Here is a 27,026-nt window from a genome sequence, read left to right as displayed (position 1 = left end):
TTTAAACATCTTTTAAACAAAATGTTTTAAAACACCGTTTGTTTTAAATGAAACCCTACATCTGACCCACCAACATGGATGTTACTCGGTACATAGAGAAACTGATAATTAAAGTGCGACACGCTTTTCTTCACGTTACTCTTGTTCTCACGACAGCCTCCCTCGAGTAGTGGTATGGCGAGGCACCATATTCACATGTTGAGTTGAAATAAACTCTTCTTTTCATACGCATTACCGGCAACGCGAGTCAAGCCCTCTACGCATCGTAGTTACAGCGATCAAACTATCAGGTAGTATATAGTACCAAGTACGACTTGTACCCTACGGAATCGACATGGGTTGAAAAGGCCTGCTTTTTCGAATTGAAGCCAATAGTATATTTAAGCTCAATGCGGCTCAGTTTAAGGGAGCTCCTTGGACACGTGATCAGGATTTTACAAGGGAATTCCTGAGCAACTCGTGTGTGACACTGAACCGCGATACCGGCTCCTATATGACCCGATACAGGAGACGTCAGGCGTGTCGCACAAGTCAAGCCATACTTCATTCTCCACACTTGCTGTGTACGCTCGCATGATGAAATAAGGGGTCGGCATTTAACCTGCATCTGCTTTTTCCTACATATCAGACATACTCCAGAGCAGCGACTACAGGATTTGACGTAGAAATGACGAATAGCGTAAAGAAATTCGATAGTATTCGGGACGATTCGAGGTGAGATCTAAATGAGAATAGCTAACCCACGTATGTTAAATCTTGAATATTAAGAGTGGGAAACAAGGGATGCTTATTGCTTTCGGGTGTTATACTTTGGAATTCGATCAGATACTCAGAATACAATTGTAATGAAGTCATGATGAACTTGTTAATTTCCTAGTAAAATTAATTATTCGCTTACTACGTTACCTGTGGGGTTCATTCTAGCCCCGCTTCGTCAATCCATAATTCTCAACGGCACTTCTTGTCCTGAGGCGTTGATCGAAGTGGATAATATATTCTTCCGCGGAGAGATCAAACAATCCACGTGATACATGATTCGTATATGAATGGCACAATATGACTTGTGACCATACGCTCAACCTATATCTGTCTATGTTGTTTGTAATGACAGGATAGGCTATATACTAGACGTGTAATTGGGTCAAAGGTATGGATTTATGAAAGAGTTTTACTAAACTAGTTACTAAACCAATTAATACAATTAGGTAGAAATAGAAATAAGAATTAAATTCGAGCGCTACAGAAGTTGCATGTTTATTTAAATCTTTCAGTTATCCACGTGGGATACAATGTGAAAAATATACATAATTATTTGACTTTCACGAATATATTTCATTCGACCTGAATTTCCAGAATGATGCGATGCGAGAATTGCCCTACAACTGCATAAAATATTATGGTATATCCATTCGATTGCAATGACTATTATACCATTTGGTCACGTGAATTATTCTGCGAACGTGTGCAGGTCATACTTTTATTATTGTGTAAAGTATATGCATTTATACTACTGATTATTATTTATACACATATAACGCACCCCCTTCGCTTGCAGGATAACATGGAGAAACAAGTTCGAGTTTGCTTTCAACGTGATAGGATATAATGTAGGATTGGGCAACATATGGAGATTTTCGTACCTTTGCTTCAAAAACGGTGGCGGTAATATTGACTTACCATACTTATTGTTTCTGTGGGACTATCGTGTCAGTTATAGTAAAAAATCAATTCAAGTATACATAATCCGTGTTCTATAATACAATCTGTAATCTAGGGTTGCATTAAAATCAGAAATCAATTTTAATCAAACATGTTTATAACATGGCCCTTGTTTAAAACATGTTTATTTTTTTTATGCTTTTTATTAGGCCTGACGTAACGATTCTTTAATTGTGACGTCATAGTTGAATGACATTGACAATTGGAAAATGAGGGTAAATATATGGCTCCTTTGTCGAAAAAGGCTTCCGACCACTGTTTTAAACGGACCAAAAATATGTTGGACCAGGTCTACGTTGTAATGCAGCATTTTTACGGTCGATGGTCATTATCATCAGAACATCCATTCCGTACCAATGATCAAAAACTGCGCGCTATAACTATTGAACCGACGACGATTTCGAGGGTTTCATTCAACCATTCCATATCGTGCACGTCTACTATATCGGGTGAAAATCGTCCGTAGGCTCATACAACACGTTTTTCGAAAGTATTTACGTAAGTCTGGCATAATTATGCAATATACACTTTTGAAAATAAAACACAATTCTGTTCTTTTTAAAATGGCAATGTTTTAAAACACTATGCAAACACGTTTTAAACAAAGTGTTTTAAAACACCATTTGTTTTAAATGCAACCCTATTTATATTGTGGTATAAATCGTGTAGCTACAACATATTAATCCAAATTATGTGTGCACGTAGGAATGTAGGATTTATAAACGCGATATAATTCTGAGTTAGGTTATGTTTTCGTATATCACCCTTGACGGCCCTTTGGGTGTGAATGCATACTCTTTTCGCATAGAATGCAGGGGATAATCTAACTTTCTGCACAGGAGCTTTCCTCGTACCATATCTGCTCTCTGCGGTGCTTATCGGTGTACCATTACTGTTTATGGAAATCGCTGTAGGACAATTTACCAGGCAAGGCTGCATTGCTGCTTGGGACATTTTACCTCTGATGAGAGTGAGTTGTGAATCCATGTGTGTAATTTTCCACCTCTAGAGTGGCATTAAAACTTGGGTTACCATATTTTAGGAATGTGAAAAGAGGACACTTTTCAAAATTTTCAGAGTTACAATACTTCAGTAAAACCCGGGAAAATGGTAAATTTTTCACGACTTTGTGGTTGACTAAAAAAGTTCAACTTTCTGGCTTAAAAACTTAAATGCCCATTTCTATCAGGTTTTCCGTTGGTTGACTAAAAAAAGGTCACTTTTCTGGCTCAAGTCCCGCAAAACACGTCGGAGCGTTGCTTGGCCGCTGATTTGCTATATGTCAGTCCAATTTCCACGTACATTCAACCAAAATTATCAAAAAAGAGGACAGATTCCCAAAAAAGAGCACATTTTGGCGTCCTCCAAAGACACTATCAAAGAAGTCAAAAAAGAGGACAAATCCTCTTAAAAGAGGACGTATAGTAACCCTATCCTATCATCCATGCATTCATTTTACACTCTTGTACCCATCTGTACCATTCGTTAGATTGATATATATTATATTGTCGGCCCCACTTCTAGAGATAAACAAGAATCTGAATTGTGGGAATTTAATGATGACCATATTGCTACAAACCTAAAAATTTGAACCGATTTACTGGGCTGAACAATTACCCAGAGGTGGTCAAAGTAGTTAAGAAAGCTACTCAATTAGAAGTAGAAGTACCGTCGAAATAATCTACTCAAGTACGAGTAGAAGTACTTATTTTCATAAGCAACTTAAAACTACTCTAAGTAGAAGTAGAATTGACTGACTTTAAATCTACTCAAGTAAGGAAGTAGTTGTGAAAACGATCGCAATTCGTTCGCATGGACTGTCAAAAGCAGCAAATGGAGCTATGCAGAAGGTGTAGAGAGCTTGATTGATATTGATGCATCCCAGGAGGTGTCAATTTTTGACAGAATAAGCAGTCGTCCACATCATGGAATGTAACTGATAGTATTGATATGGAAATGCGATACTAATCCTTTGTTTACTCGAACACCCCGTTTTAGAGAATATCATGGCATGACGCCCTCCTCCATATTATAAGACCCCTAGTTCAGTCGAGTAGTAATACGGAGAAGTTGTGTCGGATATGGTTTAACACTTTGCGTGATTAGTATACCACATGTTAATTAAAAATATGGCAGATCGTCAAAATGCCATATAATGTATAGCTTTATTTTCGAAAAATATAGGGCATTTCTACACTTGCTTTTATACTTCAACATGTATGTTCTCCAGACAAAAGAACTGAGACTAATTAGAGCACAACGTATAAAACTCGTAATTGAAAGAAAAATACAAATACTACTTCTATAGAGCCGGAAATATATTTCATGTCTTTTATGCAGAAAGTTTCAACGGTGGTCTGCTAAAACAGGTCTAACGTTTGAAAAAGTAAAAGTCCACTTTTCCAGATTAGTACACGTCATGGGCTGCTAGGTATAACAGGTAATTGCTAGGTTGCCAAACGGTAGTTTCAAACGTTACGGGGGCCATACTTACTGTGATGAAATATTTGATCTAGGCGACAATGCGGTGTGAACGGAACCACGCAACCCGGCATCTAAATTATATTCACCGATACTTTCTTTGAAACATATTTTTCCCTCCATATCTACTGAGCGCGAAGCGCAACAAAAATTCATGACTTTTATGAAAATTAAATGTTCGTACTATGTGAAAACAGCCCCGAAATTCCGTAGGCTATCTTTCTGATTGGGTGCTTAGACTACTTCTACTTGACAAACTGAAAATAGCGAAAAGCAAGTGAGCAGTTCACAAAATATTATGAAGTAGAAGTACAAGTAGCGAAAAAAAGATCTGCTTGAGTAAGTACCAGTAGAGGAAAACTACTTGAGTACTTCGAAACAGTAGAAGTACTTCGTTACTGACCGCCTCTGCAATTACCACCTATCAGAACGAGTATCGTGGCCTCGTCCAGAGAGGAATATACTGACGACTTATTCACTGCTCACCTGCGTTATGTTATATTGAGACATTTCGTCCAAATGACGCGCCAATGAATATGTAAGTAATATTTTAACTGGTCGACCGATGAGTTTGAAGGAGCACTTATATACATAATTTCATACATTACATAATTACATAATTTCCGTAAGACTATGCCCGCGTCAAATTGCATAAATCCATATACGATAAAATCCTTCATCAGGGATCATTCTGAGTTCTGTCTTTGTTTCGCCGTATTCTAATCTAACTTAATTAATTCTTATATCATGATCTGATGGATTTTCACTTTCATATTTTGTTGACAGGGAATTGGCTTCTCAAGCATGGTCATTTGCTCCTTAACCAATATATACTTCGTCGTCGTCATGGCTTGGTGTTTGTTTTATTTTTTCAACTCTCTCACGACGGAAGAACTAGCCTGGGGAACATGCAGTAAGCGAAGAATGTCACAACCCTTTTTTTGTCCTATATGTTGATCAGTGCGACATTATTGGTATAGCACGTCATAATGCAAATGCTTAAGGTTAGATACCGGAACAGAACTTCGGTGATGATATGTAGGCTAATGGCGACATATAGAATATGTATGTTTCAACTGCATTCAAAGATAACTGGTGGAATAATCAAAGTTGCATACCCCTTGGATTGATCGAAAACTGGCCAAATGCTACCAATTCATCCGTGGACGCTGTGTTTCGTGATCTCACTAATGATTCAACAATAGCTGCGGGGATTTCCGCTCCTGTGCAATTTTTCAAGTAAGATATCTGCATTTCAATTTTTCAAGTAAGATAACTGCTATTGAGGATATTTCTAGCTAGTAGGCTACACCTGTTATGCACTATCCCCGTATAACGTGACATACCCGTTTAGCATTACACTTTCGCATGACTGTGAGTCGTAAAGTAGCTACTGCTAACATAACGATACAAGTGCTAGTGACTAGGGATGGCGTGAACGTGAGGTTCACGTTCGCGTTCTATGTGTGAACCGCAGATATTTAGAGGTTCAAGTGCACAAACGAACCTTGGTAGCTTCTGCACTGTGAACCTTTTTCATATATTACACTTTTCACTTCATTATAACATCTTTGGTTGAAATTTATTGGATTGGATGCATGGCGCTGTCAGCATAAAAAATCAACACTAAACGAGCATGCACCTTGACAATCTCAAAAATTTTACTTGTTTGGTACAAAAGTTTGCTCGAAATATCCAGCTTTCCGTTTGTGAATATTTAGTGACTTTCTGCTGTGAGCTTGACCCGCAATCACACAAGATTAAGAAAGACGTACACTACATGTAGTCAGCGAATGATTCTTAATCAACTAATCAATGAAATTGATGTCGTTGTCTGATGTAAAAAATCTAACCGGCGTGCCGGGTCAATCTTGACTTCATATGTTTATTGCATCATAAAAGCCAAATCCGAGCGGTCGGGGTGTTGACTACTGCTGTATAACTTGTCATTGCTGAGGTGTTCAAAGTAGTCAAGAAAGCTACTCAAGTAGAAGTAGAAGTAGTGACGAAAAAAATCTACTCAAGTACGAGTAGAAGCACTTCTTACATAAGCAACCTAAAACTACTTGAAGTAGAAGTAGAATTGACTGAATTTAAATCTACTCGAGTAAGTAAGTAGTTGTGAAAACGATTGTAATTCGTTCGCATGGACTGCCAAAAGCTGTAAATGGAGCTATGATGAAGGTGCAGGGAGCTTGATTCATATTGATGCATCCCAGGAGGTGTCAATTTTTGACAGAATAAGCAGCCGTCCACAACATGGGATGTAAATGATAGTATTGATATGGAGATGCGGTACTAATCCTTTGCTTACTCGAACACCCCTTCTGAGAACATCATGGCATGGCGCCCTCCCCCATATTATAAGACATCAAGTTCAGTCGAAGAGTAATACGGAGAAGTAGTGCCGGATACGACTTCAACACTTTGCGCGATTAGTATACGTTATTTAAAAATATGGCAGTTCGTAAGAATGCCATATAGTTTACAGCTTTATTATTATTGGCTATCACTTAACTGAAATGTAGGGTTGGAATTAGTAATATGACGTCACATGACGTCACGAGGTTCACGTTCGCGTTCACACAGAACCTGGACCTTTCAGAGATTCACACCGTCCCTATTGGAGACCTATAGAGTCAGAATCGACCATGTAAAATCAGGGCACAGTATGGTAAGGTATGGAAGGGGAAATTTCCATACTCCATACCCGCCTCAATCGTTCCATACCATACTTACAATTTTCCATACCATAGCAACATTCTTCCATACCTGATACTTATTCCATACTTTCGCAGTGGCGCAACCTCTCATATAGTATTATGTTTTTGATATGTGGTAATTTTTCGGCGGTTATGATATGATCATTTTGTATGCAATTAACCATTTAAACAGCCCTGATGAACCAATTATATCCCAAAGTTATTAGAGTCAGATGTCAGCGATATAGGTTGACTAATAACACTGGTCTACAAATTTCGAAAAAAATTTTGCGCCAAAAATTTTAATGATTGATTCAGGCTAATTTAAAGTAGCTGAATCCGATTCTGTGCTCAGAATTTCTCTATCACGTCAGATTTTTCTGCATGAATTCCTCCATTTTTATAAAATAATCAAATTTCGGTTCGTGACATCACGGTCAGCATACAACAGCAACAGATCAAATTTTGTTATTGAAATCACCTATCATGAAACCTGGGTTGTTGTAGAACAGAATAACTGAGTTTTTGGTGAACTTGAATCCAGTGGTTCTCTATCATATTTCGATCAGGAACTCTTTTCGACCCATAAATTTATACGGGGATGTAACTATTTTTAGTCGCCTCACCAGTTATTATCTTTATATGCCACTGTTCGTCTAAAGATTGTGATTAGTAGCTCCGTACCTATAATTTAGCTCAGTACATTATCTATCTTTATACATCTGTCCTGCAGACTTAATCGGTCAATGCATTCTGTGACAGCACACTGCTCTTTCGTAAAACGTAGAAGTTTACAAACAATAAACATTTTATTGCTGGTATACTATGTAGAAGAGATTGTTCCCTCCGGTACATGACCTAAATATGTGACCCTTTAAGCTGGTTTTGAAACATTAGAAGAAACAGGATGTATGCTTTTCCAAAGAAAAAAGTGTTTATCATGATAACTTGAAATAATTTATCATCATTAATCTACTCCTGCACTTATCATGCTAAATTCTTCGTCTCCGGTTTTCATATACTGTTGCATTTTATCGGAATCAAGGCAAGCTGTTTCTGAACACTGTTTTTTCTTTTGGTTGTTTCCATGATACAAAGGGATTCTTTTGCATTGTCCATTATAGACAACCAGATGAATGGAGACTGCTTACTAACACCTCAACACGAAACATAAAGTGCGTAATACTTCACAATAGAAATAAATATGCATCGGTTCTAGGACAGTCAATCTGTCTCGATATAGGACATTCTGTGGCCTGCACCAAATACCATGTGTTCTATGCTGGAAGAGAGCCCGACATGAGCATTGGTTAATTTCTAGTGATGTTTTTAAATGGTTTAGAAGCCTTTTCTCAGTGTTTAGCATGATTGAACGCCAGTTCTAAATACAAAAAGCTTACAGTTTTGGCGGTTTCTGATTTGCCGTAATATTTTACTGTGAACTAGAGTTGGTCGAACTGATCGGCGTTGCTACTCAAGTAGCACAAGCAACGCCTTGCATTTCTACTCAATTACAAGTAGAAGTAATAATTACTAAGACGTGTGAAAACTATTTCAAGTGGAAGACGAAATGAAACGTCTGAGAAAGTCAGTAAATATTTGGTCGGTGGTATGGTGGTCGCATGCATTCAACAGTTATAGTCGGAGGTGGCTACATACGGAATCGCAAAATGTATCGTCGCAGCTAACGCAAAATGACTATAATGACACCACCCATGGGCAGAATCTTCGAAAAATGTCTTCAGCTACTGTGATTCAGAGGCTATTTCACGCGTTTTTTATGACAATTCGACTCATGATAGTGTGCAATATTATCCCTGAACTACTTTCTACTTAGTAGAAATATTCAGCATATATAATATCTCAAAAACGTGATGCGACGGAGCAAAAATAACGTCAGATTCGTATTCAGCGCCCCCAAATTAGGTATAATTGACCCAAATAGGTCCTGGCGCGAAAATCGTTTAAACCATTGTTATTGAAGACGGAACGTAGAATACGTACCGGATTATTCGGGAATCACAACAAAAACTCATGACATGTAGAACTAGTAGGCAACATACTCCTAGCATGCCGTAATATGGATATATATCATGTACAAATTTACACAAAATAAAGATATTGTCGCATTAACATTTCTCTTAAAATACAATTTTACATCGCTACAATCATTAGGGATTTTGCGACAGCAGATCAAGTTTCTCCGCCAATGTGTGGGTGATATTCATTAGTGAAGCGAGAACATTCTGTCGCCGAGAGGTGATATATTCAACAGACGTGCAGGTCGCTCTGATGGAGACAAGGCAAAGGACTGTAATAACCTGCTTTTGATTGTGTTGTACTTCTCTGCTTGTGGAAGATTGTCCAATAGTTCTATCGGCCGTTTCCCTGGGGTCTGATCTAAAGCCGAAAATACGTAATAGAATTTGATTTCATCCGCAGTAGCTCCTTTCAAAGCGAACTGTGCTTCCTCCTGTCGAAATCAAACTCGTGGTTCCTCTGTCCAAAAGGTTGGGAGCTTAATAGCTACCGAATTCTGATTGCCTGTTTGCTGATACAGGCTCGTAGTGCAGGAATACGTTCCTGCCTGCCGAGGTCACCAATGAAGAGAGAGCTCCGTTTATTGCGAGCGAAAAGAGTAACTCCCCAGTAAACGCATCCACATGAACGCATTGAAAAGGGATGCGGAAGCATTCACAAATTGCTAATCAAATAATCGACACGATCGACGAGCGCGCCTAGTAGTGCCGCTACAATAGCTTTATTAGCAACATCGACGTGTCCACTGTCCATTCTTTTATCAGAGATAACCCGATTAATTGAAGTTAGAACCAATGTTCCATCTAATTCGTCACGAATCTACGCGCACTCACCAACTCACTGCGCAGTCCCTTGGACAACAGTGTGTAGCGACTAAGAAAAAAAAGTCATCCATTCGGATTTTTTGTGCGCAGCTTAGATTTTCTGTGCACATAGACCGTGTTAGCACTGCGCAATTGCGCATGCGCGCAGCTAAGAGGGAACATTGGTTGGAACGCGTGTTGAAGGCCGACATGGCGTAACGTCGATCCGAGACAAGCTTCATATTTAGGAATTACAAAGACGCTTCATGTCAAATAGCTATTGCGTGATGAAAATCCGAGCAAATCGCAGGATATGACTTCGAAGTTCAAAAAAATTGATATAAATATTGATATAAATATTGACGTAACAGAGTCTAGAATTTTAAAACTCCCCCTGGTAGTTTACGAAGTTTACTATACTCTTTTTTGTCTTCAAATAGATGTTGTCGGGGGTGGGTGAGTGAGTGTGAGTCGCACTTTGAGATATGAACAATGAACATATAGACCAGCGGACCTGTCAGTGAGCTAGGGCATGTAATCGATTTGACAAATCAAATGTTGGAACATTCTCATGGTTTTGGCAAAACTGCCAAAGTATGGAATGAATGAAAATATAATTCCATAACATAATTGGAAATTTCCATATTCGATACCGAAATTTCATTCCATACCATACCATGCCCTGTATAAAATGTGAGGATTCGAATGTCGATAGATCATAGTTTTAAGTACCGAAATGATACCCTATTGCCACTACGAGAATTATATAGTTTCGAAATTTTCTTACTCCCTTGAGAGCCTTCTAATTAGGATAGGACAGAATTAGTATATTTGCAGTCTCATTAATCATTTTGCGTTAGTCGCTAAGATGTACCCTGCAAGTCCGGAAGTGCAAACGTCCGATGAATTGCTTGAAGCATGCCACCCCTCGACCAAATCTTCTTTTTGAAACTACCTACTTGAGTACTTTTCATGCCTTCATTTATTACTTCCACTTCCTATAATTTTGACATATCTTGGTAATCGCTATTTCTACTTGCACTTAGTAGCAATTTAAAACGTTACTTCTACTTCTGCTTGAGTAACAACACCGAATACTTTTGCCCACCTTTGTCTGTGTATAACAGGTGACCCTCGATTACTCGATTTGACTCGAAGTCTATTACTCGGGCCTTAACTGAATCGCTCTCGAATGGGCCGAAAATCACATTTTTAGTCATAAAATATTTCGAAACCAGAAGTACCAATGAACTTTAGCAAAACGATGGATGCATATAAAATGCATATTTCTGAAGAAAAATGATTTGAAAATACGGAGAAATAACGAAAGCACATCAGCCACTTGAAAAACGTACTTTTCTGTCCCATCGTGCTCCATAGGCAGGGTACAGTGGAACAAGTGCCGGGAAAAAATGAGCCAGTATTAAAAGTATAACACTGCATTAGTTAGCAAGAAACTGAGAAGGGTTAAAGAAACTGATTGATCAGCAGGTGTCCAAGACCAGTTTTAGTTTACATCCCGAAGTTTGGAATCGTAATGAAACTTGCATGAAGATAGCTGCTGACTCAGCAATCCTCATTGATTATAGGGGGTGGTAAATCATCCTCAATGTCCTTCATTTATTGCGTGACACTCCAAGGCACACTTTGACAACTAGATAATTATAGTTGTCTAAGTTCACTAAATTAAAGCGAAATGTCAGTAATCAAATTCTAACCTAATTTGTGAAGTTTTTCTATGCTCTAATTCTAAGTATAATTTAATTTGTGAAATGCTCCTATACTCTAATTCTAATTCTAATCAAATTTCCTAAATGTTTTTATAGGCCTACTCTAATTTTAGCTCTAAACTAATATATTGTTTTCCTGAAAATGTCTCTTTGTACGCGACATTTTGCAGTGAGTTAACAATAATATCCCTCCCGCGCAGGGAGACCTAATACACGCACTCTTATGTTGATTTTTATATATTTTGTAAAATCTGCCTTTATATATCAATGGACCATTGTGCTCCAACCAAATTGCCCCCCCCCCTCCCCTTCTTCAAAGCAAAAACCCTCTAATATTTTAAAACCGCAATCCTGCACCTGAAATAGCATACAGGGCGACTAATAACTGCTCCGACTAAGCCAGTGGTTCCCAACCTTTTTCGTCTCGTGCCCCCCTTGGCCGACATTTGAGCTGAAATTCCCCCCTATGAAAAAGTTGCCTGCGACAAAAAAATGTGCTTTTTAACGCGCAACCATTTGTTGACTGAGCAATTATTGGCCAAACATATTCAGATATGTCCGAACTTTGTCGAATGCGGACCGCACTAAACTTTGGTAAAGTACAGTTAAATTTGACCGGTCGGGTAGCCGTTGACGAAAAATAAATCAGCAAGTCTACTTGCTATGGACTTGAGTTGAATCGATGAATTTGGTATGTTTTTCACGTTAACTCATATGTTGGCTTAAAAAGTTAAACAATTTCACTCGCGGCCTTCTTGCTGAATTCGGCTTGACGTTTTACTGCTTATAGTAGCAATTTGGTCGAGAGGCTGTCGCGTGCCCAAAGAAATCGTCTCGTGAGCCTCACTTTATCAGGGGGTGTAATATCTACGGAAGGCATTTAAACATACACCTATCTTGAAATCCGCCACAGAAACATACAATTCTTAAGAACTAATTTCTACTTAACAGTTCTATACCATAAAAATCCAAAAACCTTGTGAACCCAGTATATCTTCCGATACAATGCCAAAGCCAGATTCCCCCCTAAAAATTTCAAAATTCCCCCCAAGGGGGGAATTCCCCCCTGGTTGGGAACCACTGGACTAAGCTATGGGTACTAATTTCAAGCAAGACATACGAGATATACCCATCTAAAACTCGATCGAAAGGTAGCGATGTAAATTTCGCAGGTTAGCAAAATTAAGCAGCAACTCGCAAAGACAGCGACCATGGCGAAATCAAACCACATCAGGATTACGGCTGATATTACACTACTAAATCATCGTAACTAAGTATATTCTTCCTGTCGAGTTTTGATAGTATTCACGATTCCCCATTGTGCCCCTGTATCCATTGTGGTCCACCTTTCCTATACTCGATTGGCTTCACGTACTGTTTAGAATCAAGCGATGCACGTCTATTTATGTTCATGTATTAGAGAGATAGAGGCTGTACATGTACAATGTACAATGTACAATTGTACATGTATCATGCGACCAGTCAGCCTTGTGACGTCACGTGCCGTCGTGTAGTGATTTGTCATCTACGCGGCTAACTTTTTCTATAAGATCGTGTTCACACGAACTAGAAGTTTTCAATAGTTCGCACCTCCCTATGCACTGCACATGAACAAGCACATGTACAAATGTGAAGCTCTTATATATTGTATAGTGTAGTCCGTGTATAGTGCTCATCAAACATGCTCTGTAGTCTTGGCATCATCCTATAGTTATAAATAAGAGACCCCCAATGACCAACTGACCAGTTCCATTCAAGTTCCATTCGTGTGCATGTGCACCGACGAATCAGGAGAGTTCGCTTGGCTTTATCAGGCGCTCTATTGCTGGGTAACTGACCTATAATATGGCAGAAACATGCCCGACTTACACCTGCCACGTTTACTCAACATTTTTAGTAATTAGAAAGCTGTTTCTTATGGGGGACTTTCGGCCGAAGGGGCCACTGGTTTAAAAAGGTTGGTATTCAGTTTTGTAATATGCGTTTACCAAAAGTACGTTTGCATTACCATGTTCAACCATGTAAGCCAGCATAATTTAGATCAGACAATGTCCGATATATTTACGCAGCAATTACGTGCTTCAGCGATCTTCGGGATTGAGCGACGTTGGAAGTTTTTCTAACTGGAAAATGATTGGGTGTTTCCTATTGTGTTGGTTAGCTTGTTATCTCTGCATATACAAAGGAATACGAACATCTGGAAAGGTAGAGGAACCGCTATACTTGAATCTCCCTTTTCATTTCAATATTTTGATTCCGTACACGCAGGCCGCGTATGTTACTGTGATAGCTCCGTACGTATTGATGTTTGCTCTGTTCGTACGTGGGATAACGTTGGAAGGAGCCGGCGACGGGATCCGTTATTACATCACACCCAAAGTCACTAGACTAGCCGAACCGGAGGTACAATTTGCTCTGTTTCTTTGACGGAGGAAACGTATATCTTATGTTCCGCCTGTATTTCTTCAGGTTTGGCTCGATGGGGGTACTCAGATAATTTACTCGCTTGGAATATGTTACGGCTGTTTTTACGGAATGGGAAGCTACAACAAGTTTTCATTCGATTGCTACAAGTATAGGCTCGCACTTCGCCTGCACGGCTTATTTCTAATCCCAGTTTCTGTATCAGGAGCGCGTACGTCTTCGTGCTTACTTGCTGCTTGAGTTCACTATTTTTCGGATTCGTCGTGTTTTCTTTTCTTGGTCATATGGCGTTTACTGAAGGCAAAAACGTCACTGACATCGCTGAAGGAGGTGAGTAAATCTCGTCGATGACATGTAGCGGCTCCGGTGAAGATTTTGGTGACCGCGCTGGAAGTCGGCATTATCCATTGAATATCTTCATTCTGTCAAAGTTTTTAGTAGGAATGTATAGTTTGCAACTAGGAATGTATAGCCGATATATCGAACTAATCGATGTTGAGTGTGAGTATAGAGATAGATAAATAACCAACGGATAGATGCCTAGCACGTGACTGCACGGTTGGACAACCGGATACCGCTAGCAAAATCTCTTCGTAAACAGATATATGGTAATGTTAAAGCTCGCGACCCGAACCCATTATTTATCAAAACGGGCCCTAAACGAATGCTATACTATTGCACCAATTATAAGAATATAAATTAATATATGGTCAGGAACTGGAACCCCCTTAATCTCTCTTAAAGTCGGAAATGATCCATGTGACCAGCAATCGGAAAGCCGCAATGCGACGAGACTTTCTAATACGCGACGATTCTATTTCTCAGAGCAATACCGATTTTGCATCTATCCGTAGGTCCGTGCTGAGTCGACTATCCCCATTGTAGAGGTAATGGCTCGGATCAGGGAGATTCACCACACAAAATAGATGCATATTCACAATATGCATTGGTCTTTAGTCCAGTCTCGTAAATTCAACTAAATAGGAGATATTGAAGGATCGGCCAAATGTTACTTGAAATTAAGATTGATGCTGATCGATCAAAGGCCATTAATTCTGCCATCGGCAAACATCTGTTGGATAATCCGATTTGTGCGAATAATTATCGAGACCACCGATTTCGAATCGTAGGTCGAGGCCGTTCACAATTCCATTTGTGTGCCTTGGAATCAACTTTTATCAAAATACACCAACCAAAACTCTGTCAACAAAAGGAGTTCGTGTATCACCTAAAATAGTACATTGAACGCTCTCTCATTCGAAATTTCATGCTGGTGACGTCATATTTTGTGATACGATTGTTGATATACAATGTTCTTTCCAATTCTCTACTAGTTGCTGACGATTACCCCTGACGAGTGTCAGCCGAAAATATTCGGGTTCATTTCAATATGAATATACTATTTAATTGAAATTGTTCAGACGTATTTGCTCGGTCGAGAAATCAATATCTTGTTACCAGGTCCGGGATTAGTGTTCCTCGTCTTTCCGAACGCATTTAATACCCTGCCGGCCCCTCAAGTTTGGGCCGCAGCGTTTTTCCTGGGAATGTCGTTTCTGGCTATTGACGGGGTGGTAAGTTGAATATTGATTCACATTCCTATAACGGTTCCTATAATACAACCGATCCTCGGGCACAATATGAAATAAGGCGTTCACGGTTTCGGTTGATGATAGTCACTATTCTGTTCTAATTACCATGTAAGTTTTAATGAATTCAGCAGTATAATGTTCAACAATCACTAAGGGATTGCAGCAGGGTTGCATTTAAAACAAATGATGTTTAAAATACTTTGTTTAAAACATGTTTTAAACAGTGTTTTAAGACAATGCCATTTAAAAAAATATATATATGTTTCTTTGTATTATTGTGCCATAATTGTGTAAATACTCTCCAAAAACATGTGTTATTAGCCGACGGGCGATTTGCACGCGATATAGTCGACGTATACGATTCGGCATGGTTAGAACTCTCGAAATCGTCGTTGGTTCTACAGTTATAGCTCGTAGATATAGATCATTGGTATGAAATGGATGTTCTCGTGATGATGTCTGCCGACAGTAAAAATGCTGCATGACGATGTAGTCCTGGTTAGAGATATTTTTAGTCCGTTTATGACAGGGGTCGGAAGCCTATAATTCATCAAAGGAGCCATACTTACCCTACATCTTCCATTGTCAATGTGAATCCACTGTGACGTCAAAATTAAATTTTGGTGACGTCATGCTAAAAATAACCCTAGAATGCAGTATTTTCAACCGATACCGGTATATCAAATTATATCCACGAGTTGAATATGCCGCGGAACAAAAATGACCACCTATGAAAAAAAACGTATATACTCACTTTTTCGTTGTGATTTTCTAGCATGGATAACTCCCTCGATATATATTGTCAGTTCACAATAGTTGAGGGAAACATCACCGCGCTGGCAGACTATTGGCCTCACTATTTCGGTCACAAAGGCACGCAGATCTGGAGAGCGGGTTTTTGTGGGGCACTGATACTACTGAGCTTACCTCAGTTTGCAGATGTGAGTGCCAAGATCCGTTTGATGAAACGGAAGTGGGTGCATTAATCAAAATTTCGACCTGTTCACAGAATGGAATCTACGTTTTCGAACTGGTGAATCGTTACGGCGCTAGTGGTATTGCGTTACTGTGGGTGGCAATAGCCGAAACTGTAGCAGTGGCATGGATCTACGGAATCGACAAGTTTTGGCATAATGTGAAGTCCATGATAGGATATTTTCCGTCATTCTTGATCAAATACTGTATCCAGTTTATCACGCCATTATTCTGCATGGTAATTATATTGCAAATAGTCGATGCGTTACCAATACACTGCAATTATACTTTTAGGCCATCTTCATTGCATGCTGTGTGGAATACACCCCACTGACTTTAGGAAATTATTCTTATCCATGGTGGGGCGAGGTTATTGGATGGGCTCTTCACCTTTCGTCAATGCTTTGTATTCCGGTGGTTGGTTTATGCGTGCTCTGTAGAGCACGCGGAGCAACACTTCAGGAGGTACGAATTGCTATACTCCGACATGTGCGCCCGAGTTTATATTACGGCGGTGCAAATTAAATGTTTCGTGTGTTTATTCATATTACAGTTTTTGTGTGCCCAACAATTCTGTCGCATTGATGCTTATCTGTTGACATCAAATCACATTACCATCGAGTCCCAAGTCATTTCGAAATTCTTCAAGTCGTGTCACATCTGACAAATTTAAAAAGTCAAGTCGTCACAAATTTCTCGATTTGAAGTCAATTTCAAGTCACTGAATTTTTTGAGTTTGAGTCGTTTGAGTTAATACGCCGACGCAGATGCATATACGCTATACCGCGTCAATCTTGGTGCCATGCCATTCATAAACTGCCGAGACGATAGGAGTCAGGAGTTGCATGGAGGTTGGCGCCGACATCTGTGAATAAAATAGGGTTACCCATGGCCATGGGTTACCACATTTTCGTGGCCCAAATTCCGGACGCTCTTAAGCGCCTCCTAGCCGGTTTTAAAATGAGGCATGAACACATATGACGTCACACTGGTAATGATTTTTCAATCGATTGTATCAATTTTTTAACATAACGTTTTTTATCCTTTTTAATATCCTCTCGCAGCGCACGTGATCAAAGTTAGCAGTAGAACTGGTGGAGATGATGGCTTTGAAAAACCAGGAAACGTAATTGTAGGCCTACGTCGATCGCTTAGTAATATTCATGTCACACAGATAAAATTATTTATGAGCCGAAATGCCGCGACTCCATCAAGGACAAAAATGAACTACGTCCTTTCCATTTACAATTTGAAAATGTTGATGCATGGATATTCAAATGCACGGTCCCTTCATTAGTTTCATACAAACAATTTTATTAAATAAATCGATGAACGATTGTAATGACATTATAAAGCCAGTTAAGTATCGTTACGATAGTCCTCTTTTAAGATAATTTGTCCTCTTTTTTCATGAAAGTGTCCTTGGAGGACGCCTAAATGTCCTCTTTTTTGGGAATTTGTCCTCGTTTTTTTCTATAAAAAGTATTAAAATGCGACACAGTACTATTGGTCGAAAAATTTTCAAATTTGCCAATTTTCTTTTCCGATATTACAACATTCACAATTTTTAAAAAGTGTAGTCTGTTTCGAATCTCAAAATATGGTAACCCTAAGTTAATGCCATTGTGACGGCAGTTAAAGGCACGCCACCGTTGTTTTTACACCGCGATGTGGCTGCTGATGGCATGAATCAAAACGAAAACGTAAATGAAAAGTAATATTTATACGTGGACACTTCACAATGCGCCTGAAAAGCAAGAATGAAGTATAAACTATCTGATGAATTCAAAATTCAAGTCATCCCAACACTGCTATATCACGATGCATATAATCCGTGGCATTGAGACGTGGTCAAAGTATTCATTGTTGCTATATAAGTATAATGACAATACGAAATAATGCCGTTAATTTGTAATGAATTACAAGTTGAAGTGTAGTGATTTTCACGGCATGCCACCAAAACTATTTAAGGTGAACACAAAAAGTCAGAGAAGTATCAAGAAAGTATTTAGGAAAAGTATATTTGGTCGAAGGATCACATTCTTTTATCAGTTAATCGGCTAATGCAGACTGCATCATTGCGACTAAGGCAAACTGAAAAATGACACTGCAAAGAGGTGTAATTTTCGAAAATGAGTTCCGTAATCGTGACATAAGATTCGTTAGTCAATTTACAGGCGGCAGCTATTAATATTGCAAAATACATAGTCCGGGATACCGAAGATTACTACTGAAGAAAAATATAGCTGCAATATTATTCGCCACTAACGCAAAATGACTAAAGGTGTTCAATTAGCTGCAATATTCGACGTCATAATCGGTTACCGTCATACTGCGTCCTTATCGCTGAGTTTACATGACAAGATTACACTTGGAAGCGATGCGAATGAATCCAACCGCAAATCTCTACTTGACATACCATATACCATGAACTTAAAATGTAAATATAGTTTGACTTCAAAACTGTGAAAGAAGAAGGCGAAGTAGTCTAAAAACGCAACCACATGAGTAGGTCTAGTGATAGTAGACTAACCCACCGATTAGTTTGAGCAAAAGCACTCCGTTGCCGACCGTCTCTGGGTATACATGTTGTATAGCGACGTGTTTGTTGATCCTCACTAGTGAATTTGGCGCAGCTTGCACAATGCTCATTGTTCATATATCTATAAAGCGCATTATGCGTCTGTTAGTTCCTTAATGTATATGCAGGAAAAATATCATACTCCAATTTATTTAACAGAAGTGGAAATATGCCACGACATCGAGGCTCAAAACGAATTCGGATGCCAAGGAAAGTGATCTCGAAATGGGGAAAATGATTACGTAATTGTAAATGTTAAAATAGTTTCAATTTGATATCGAAAATTTTGGTGATATCTGTTATGTTCTAGATCTTGTTTGAACAATAACTCAATGCGACGAGGTTGCAATAAGAAATCAGTATATTATCAGCAGTATAACTTTACGGCAGCGACACGATCCAGAGTGCAGTTAAATGAAAAGACCACGAGACAACAGAACACAGGATATAAATACAAGCACGACACACGAGGAAATAATGATTGGCGGTAATTACTAATCCTATAGAAAGAAAGCTGTACGACACCGAACGTAAATGCACGAACAGAACAGTCCTCCCCTGTAAGTTGGAGGGTTGCCCACATTCACGTAGGTCTATAGAAATCGGTGGGTTTCCTATTTCTAAGGGGATAACGTCTACCCGACGTACGGGCAGGACTAGCTGCAGGACCTTGTGCCCTGCTCCTAACCAATGGTTGCTCAGCTTGCGACTGCGGAGGCTGAGCAACTTCCTGTGTGGCTGTATTATTATGGCCAGCTGAAATCAAGCGTGGTTGGAGTTGGTTTTTGTGCCTCCTCCAATACCCATGATCCGTTTTTATAATGTACACAACACGCCCCAGTATTTCCGTCACCCCGCCAGCAACCCACTTTGGTCCGCTTCGGTAACTGCGAGCGTAAACCGAGGAACCAATCTCGAAATGAGTGACTGATTGTCTAGGCGTAACGGGCTTCGATTTATCGAAGGGCGAGCACAAACTTAACAAATTGCGTGGCTGCCGACCATGTAAAATCTCGGCAGGCGTTTTCCAGTCTATGCCCGGGTGCGGTGCACATCGGTATGTAGCGAGAAGTGTTTGGAGCGCGAACTTGAGATCTTTTCCCCCGTCGCAATTTTTTATCAATCCAGCTTTTAAAGTCTGGACGAAACGCTCCGCTTCCCCGTTCGAGGCAGGGTGAAAAGACGGTGATACGATATGGCTGATTGCCAAATTGGAGCAAAACGTATCGAATTCATTCGATGTGAATTGCGGTCCGCCATCCGTGACAATTGTTACGGGCAAGCCTTCAATAGAGAAGACTTCCCGCAAAGCGTTGACTACACACAAGGTTGTGGTAGAACCGACATTCATTACTTTAACGAAAGGATATTTCGAATGCGCATCGACGATGACAAGAAACATTTTGTTGTTTATTGGACCTGCGAAGTCCAAGTGAATTCGATCAAAGCTTTCGGAAGTTTTGGGCCATTCGCGATACTGACGATCAGGCGCTTTCATTACCTTACGGCAAGCGTCGCAACTCTTAACGAGATTTTCAATGTCGCGATTAATGGAAGGCCATGCGATGTAACGTCGAGCCATCTGCTTCATTTTCGCGATACCCCAATGCCCTTCGTGCAACAATGATAAGACTCGCGAGCGAAGTGACTGCGGAATTACTACGCGCTGAAAACCATCAATATTGAGCATGACTATGTCTTCGTGCAGAGAAAGCGAATGTTTTCGAGTCGAAAACCAAGAAAAATCATCAATGTGCGTCTTTGGATTCCAATTACCATGAGTGACAGATAATTTTACTAGTTTCATGGTTTTGTCCTTCAGCGTCGCGTCGCGAATTTCATTGCGAGTTAACGGTAAGCCATCGAATGCCATATTAATAGCGTGAACGATCTCCGCGTTCTTCACGAATTTCCAGTTCGTCAAACTCAGGGTCTGGACCCTTTGGTAGGCGAGATAAACCGTCGGCGTTTCCGTGCTGATTAGTCGGTTTATAGCGAATATCGTATTGGTAAGCCATGAGCGTTAGTGCCCATCGCTGTAAGCGTTGCGCTGTAATAACGGGAATTTTCTTGTCCGGCGAGAAAATAGCTAAAAGCGGTTTGTGGTCCGTTACGAGCGTAAATTTTCTGCCATACAAGAATTGACGAAATTTAGTGACTCCGTAAATGATTGACAGAGCTTCCTTCTCTATTTGAGAGTAGGATTTTTTGCGAATCTGAAAGTGTTTTCGATGCGTGCGCGATGGGTCTCTCTTCGCCATTGTGCTCGATTGAGAGGACAGCGCCAATTCCGAATTTAGAAGCATCAGTTGACAAAATGAGCTGCTTGTTTACATCATAATGAGCTAACTGCGTAGCGTCGATTACGTCGTTTTTGAGAATGCGAAAAGCTGCGTCACAGTCCGTATTCCAAATTAATTTCGCGTCTTTTTGAAGTAGACGGTACAAGGCAGCGGCTTTATTCGTGAAATTAGGAATAAACGCGCGATAATAATTGACTTTGCCCAGGAATGCCTGTAGCTGGCGAACATCCCGAGGTTTAGGCAACTGTTTGATTGCTTCAACGGATTTGTGAGACGGGCGTTTGCCGTCCTTGTCGATTATATGACCAAGGTACTCGATACTACTTTTGAAAAATTCACATTTCGCGAAATAGACGGTGAAACCGTATTCGGTGAGGCGCTCAAAGAGTAGCGATAAGTTGCGAAAATGATCGCGTTCATCAATGCCAGTAACGATTATGTCATCGATAAAACTAGCAACACCGGGTAAGCCGGCGATCATGGCATCAATACAGCGTTGAAAATTTGCGGGACTAGATGCGACTCCGAAACACATGCGTCGATAACGGAATAGACCGAATTGCGTGTTGATGACACACAAATTCTTCGCATCATCATCTAATTCTAGCTGAAAATAAGCATCGGCAAGGTCAATTTTCGTGAAAATACAACCACCCTGTAACTTGTGAAGAATTTCATCTAAGGAGGGCAGGGGATGTTGATCTATCTGAATTTGTTGATTCAATGCTTTGAAGTCACCACAAATGCGTACTGATCCATTTGATTTAGTGACGGCAACAATTGGTGCTGCCCAATCACTGTAATTGATTGGTTCGAGGATACCTTGATTGACTAATCTATCCAATTCGGTTTGAACAGCGATTTGCCTTGCGAAAGGCAAAGGGCGTGGCTTGTTAAATACGGGCTTGGCATTAGGTTTCAAGTGAATTGTCACCTTTGTCTTGGTGCATCGTCCTAATACATTAGAGAAAACGGAGGGAAATTTGGACTGAAAAGATACCAATTTGTCGTTCGAATCAGAAATGTCAATAGTATTACATGATTGCGATTTGACCATCTGCGAGGAAATTGCATCCAAAGCAGACGTTCCCTTAGTGGTCATGGAGAAAGCATCGCTCCAATCAAGACCAAAAATGTTTTGCCCACGGTGTTCGTCGAGAACCACCAATTTTAAGCCAACTCGAACTTCCGAACCCACCTGCACAGTTACAGTGCAAATACCTTTCACTTTCAGTGGCTTGTCGCCGTACGCTACGAAAGAGCAATGGTATGCCGAGAGTTTCGGAGAGCCCAAAGTTTTGTACCCAGTCAATCCCACCATGGCGGAGGGTGCACCAGTGTCCCACTGTGTCGGCAACGAAATGCCGTTGATGCTGGAGTTGATCCAGAGCTGGTTTCCCACGCGTCGATATAGTTGATCGATGTCGAAGGAGAGGAGCGGCACTGAGCAGAAATTGACGGATGTGACCTGTTGCGTGATACTAGGTTTGGTAGACATGCACACAGGTTTGATATGACCTTTACGACCACATTTCTGACATACTGAATGTCGATATTGACAGTCTTTTCTCTGGTGATCGATGAAACAGCGGCTGCAGGATTTCAGTCTTTCCGGAAAGTTGCCTTGGATTGATTTGGAAGGTTTTTTCCCCTTCTGATAACTTCCCGTCATCTTGTTGACGATAGAAGTGTCTTTACTGCTACTCTCGCCCTGGATAACCCTATCAGTTTCCAGCGTTCTCACGTATGTTGCGGCTACTTTGAGAACGTCGTCGAGGGATGGATTGGTTTGTGTTAGACAATGCCGTCTCACATCCGCGTGCGGCGTTTCTTTAATGATGAGATCGCGCATTAGCTCATCAACGTAGCTCTGATCACAGCCTTCTCTCGAGCATGTGAAGTTGCAATCCTTGGATATTCCGCGTAGAGTAGCGATCCAATCGGCGTACGATTGTCCCGGTTGCATTTTACAGTTGTAAAATTCGTACCTGGCTGCTTGCACATGAATGGAGTCCTTGAAGTGTGTAGACAACTTCTCGGTCAACGCGTCGAAAGTTTGCGCACTGACATCAGCAGCACCAAACAAATTACGTAGGAGCGAGTACGTTTCAGGTCCAACCCATGAGAGTAGACACGCTCTTTTTTTCTCCATGTTGGAAATGCCGTAAATTGCTAGGTGATGGTTGAATCGTTGCAGATATTGGTCCCATTTCTCCTTTGATTTTACGAATGAATCAAACTTGGGAGCGGTAGCTTCAGATGTTGATGCACCGGGATTCAACCTCTGCGTTAATTGCGCCATTTCTTCTTTGTGCTGAGCATTTTGTTGCTTCATGTCTTCTTTGTGCTGTGCCATCTCTTCCTTGTGCTGTGCGCGTTGTTCCGCCATCATTTCCTGCTGCTTCTCGAGCAGCTTAAATATACCTGAATCCATGCTTTATATTCGTCGCAGAAATAACTATGAATCCGACTTCTGACACCAATTGTTATGTTCTAGATCTTGTTTGAACAATAACTCAATGCGACGAGGTTGCAATAAGAAATCAGTATATTATCAGCAGTATAACTTTACGGCAGCGACACGATCCAGAGTGCAGTTAAATGAAAAGACCACGAGACAACAGAACACAGGATATAAATACAAGCACGACACACGAGGAAATAATGATTGGCGGTAATTACTCATCCTATAGAAAGAAAGCTGTACGACACCGAACGTAAATGCACGAACATAACAATATCTTTATCGCTTACTAAACGTTTCGCAAAGTTTGAAACAGTTGCAATTTGGTTTGGGCTTTTTGACTGTATCTACAGTAATTTTTAGATGTCTCATGAAGGTTCAAAGCATTAATATTAAGGATTTTTAGGAAGATCTTTCGCGTTTATAAACGTTTCGTATATAGGTCCGCTGTGAAGTGATGTGTTTTCTTGTTGCGCGCTTCCGAACACTTCTCGGTACAGCAGACTCCAGACGAGAGCGACGCAAAATATAGTTTGGTTATGGCGGATTGCAGCTGCAGATTTTGAGCCTATGCTCATAAATGCGCACTGTCTGAATTGTGCACTCGACTAGGTAAACACTCCCCTCAGTGGCACTGCGTTATGAATATAATGTGGTCTCACATGGAAGTTGAAGCTTTGAAAAACACTTTGCCATCAGCGGTTTTCCTCAAAATGACACCGTATTATGACTACAGCTATAAGATTTTCACGTAAAGAACCATTCCAGTCCAGCTATCTCTGTGGTATCGACGTCACGTCCAAATTTATGGCACGCATTTCCTACTGTTGCACTTTCTCGGAGCTATCAGGGCGGAGAAGAACTTTCAGATATATTTGTTAACTGACACCATAAAGGTACGGTGTCTCACAAACTACGGCGGTTAGGACACGATATGTAGCCTATATGTTAGTGCGAGCTATGTGGTGTTCAGAACTACCACACCTTCAACAGGTATTCATCTCGCTACTACCTCATGAAAAGCGGTGTCCGTTGAAGTCTCCGCCTACCATATCAATTTTGAAGTACAACTACCGAAACAGCGTTGTAGGAGTGACCTTGACAGTTTCTTGATAGGTTGTGTGCCTACACTGTACAGTGTACACGTGGTACACATTCATAATGGTGAGGCATCGAAGTGTTACGATATGGGACTCGATCAGATGTAGTCAATCAATCAATCAATCAGGTTTATTAATATTTTCATCGTTTCAAAACATCACAAGACTGCGATACAATGAAAAGATAGGAAGGTGTCGAAACAACTTGGAGAAGCCTTTAAGATCAGACACCCACCTTAGCCTAGGCGAAGTAAATAAGAGGCATGCACACTGAATGAAAAGTAATGCAGAGAATATAAGACGCAAGTGACAAAATGAGGTGGCATGTGGCGGAGGGCTAGGTCGATGTTAGGTCGTGGTCCGGTAATCCTGAAGATTGGCTTATTGATTTAGAAGAAATTGCTTGTATTTCGACTTGAACGCGGACATGCTCGACGACTGTCGGATAGCCGGCGAGATGCTGTTACACAATTGGGGTCCGGCATACTTGATATAGAGCAAAGCGTTTTCTTGTATTCAGTCCTGATCATACGGTAGTTGTTCTTCGTTGACGCGCGTGTGCTGTACTTGTGCGCTTTTGTTTCCGAGGTGAAGTAGTCGTTGAAATTTGAGGGACATTGACCGCAATGGAACTGATACATATACTTGGCAATTTCTAGCTTCCTCATATCTTCTATGTTTAGAACACCAGTCTTTCTGTTGGCATTTCGATAAATGGGATTTATCGAGACTTGACGAACACGCAGAGGCCGTTGATATTTCTGTCTTTTCTAAGAATGACGTGACCCGTCTGTAGGCCTACTTCGCTACCTAATACGTCTTCTGTAAAGCTATAATATCTGGCATGTTATTCAAGTCGAAAATGCATTTTTGAGTTACAGTATTATACCTTTAGGCCATCTTTATCGCATGCTGTGCGGAATATACTCCGTTAATATTAGGAAATTATTCGTATCCGTGGTGGGGCGAGGTTATCGGATGGCTACTTCACCTTTCATCAATGCTTTGTATTCCGGTTGTGGCCTCATGCGTGTTCTGCAGAGCACACGGAACTACATTCCACGAGGTATGAATTTCTACCACGTCTTGTGCTATGTTGTTATGGAAGTATAATCAACATCAGCGTTTGTATTCATATCGATCGTTGTGCACAGTGTATAAAAATACTCTCACAGTCATATTTTACCAGCTCAATGCACCGACTATATCAGGGGCGGGCAACATACGGCCCGCGGACGGTTTCCCGTCTTACATGATATTGCGGCCATATAGTGGCCCCAGTCTGCCGAGATACCACACTACTTGCTAACTACGTAACATTTTAGTGACTGTATGTTATTATATACGTGTGTGCGCAGCGTGCGATCGTGGAGATTAAGCGTAAGTTCGTCGAATCGAGAAGACTTACATTTTAGGCATTTACGTAGTGGGCTACTCAACCCTAATGCTGTTTGTGGATGTGGTAATCATGGTGTTTGACGACTACAATGTTAATTTACACCAGGCCGATATTTATTATTTTTGATTCCGCAACCGTCGACTTAAAGCACGGCTCACTTCGAGAATTTTGTGAGACACTGCTTATGCGAATAAGATGGCGAGGAGGAGCCTAGATAAACCTACAAGTCTTCGGTAGGAATACTGGAGTCGATATCGGTCGGACTCGATCCCATAACCCATTGGTGTGGTAGCTGTGGAATATACCACTACGCTATCTTGCCACCTACTTAACCCTAATAAATTGATATCTTGGTAAATTTGAGGTATCGGAGTTTTTGAACGCCTCGAAATCTTAATAAAGGAATGCACCATAGTGTTCTATGGTGTGGACACAAGCAAATCTCACGGCTCTTGGACATTGGTCTACGTCACACTTTTCATTTGGTCAAAGCATGGAAAACTGAATGGGTTTTCCATGGTCAAAGACAATTTGACGATAATTTTGGACCGGCTTGCCGAGCATTAAATTTGATAAAATGAGTACCAATCGAAAGCTACCTTGGTACTCATTTCGAAAATATAAATATTATTCTGCTCGTGGTCCTGGACTTCTCAAAATCAGCCTAGAATGTGGCATTGTAACTGAGTTTGGTATTGTGACGCAACCATATG

General features: G+C 40.5%; 1 protein-coding gene across 1 annotated transcript; it reads left to right on the top strand.

Moving 5' to 3' along the window:
* The first annotated feature begins 531 nt into the window (after positions 1 to 531).
* On the top strand, positions 532 to 24,268 carry LOC145433632 (creatine transporter-like). The gene is made up of 14 exons (XM_080310785.1): positions 532 to 714; positions 1,556 to 1,662; positions 2,559 to 2,689; positions 4,987 to 5,113; positions 5,289 to 5,439; positions 13,545 to 13,680; positions 13,744 to 13,878; positions 13,945 to 14,048; positions 14,105 to 14,229; positions 15,361 to 15,473; positions 16,298 to 16,432; positions 16,501 to 16,704; positions 16,761 to 16,931; positions 19,207 to 24,268. The coding sequence occupies exons 1-14, from the start codon at positions 668 to 670 to the stop codon at positions 19,291 to 19,293; spliced, it is 1,773 nt and encodes a 590-aa protein (XP_080166911.1). The 5' UTR covers positions 532 to 667; the 3' UTR covers positions 19,294 to 24,268.
* The last annotated feature ends 2,758 nt before the right edge of the window (positions 24,269 to 27,026 follow it).

The sequence above is a fragment of the Botryllus schlosseri genome, chromosome 2 (assembly GCF_051294905.1).
Source record: "Botryllus schlosseri isolate E-star chromosome 2, Bs_hap1, whole genome shotgun sequence".
NCBI lineage: Eukaryota > Metazoa > Chordata > Ascidiacea > Stolidobranchia > Styelidae > Botryllus > Botryllus schlosseri.
Note: the sequence above shows the minus strand (reverse complement) of the source record. Positions and strands in the feature narration are given on the sequence as shown.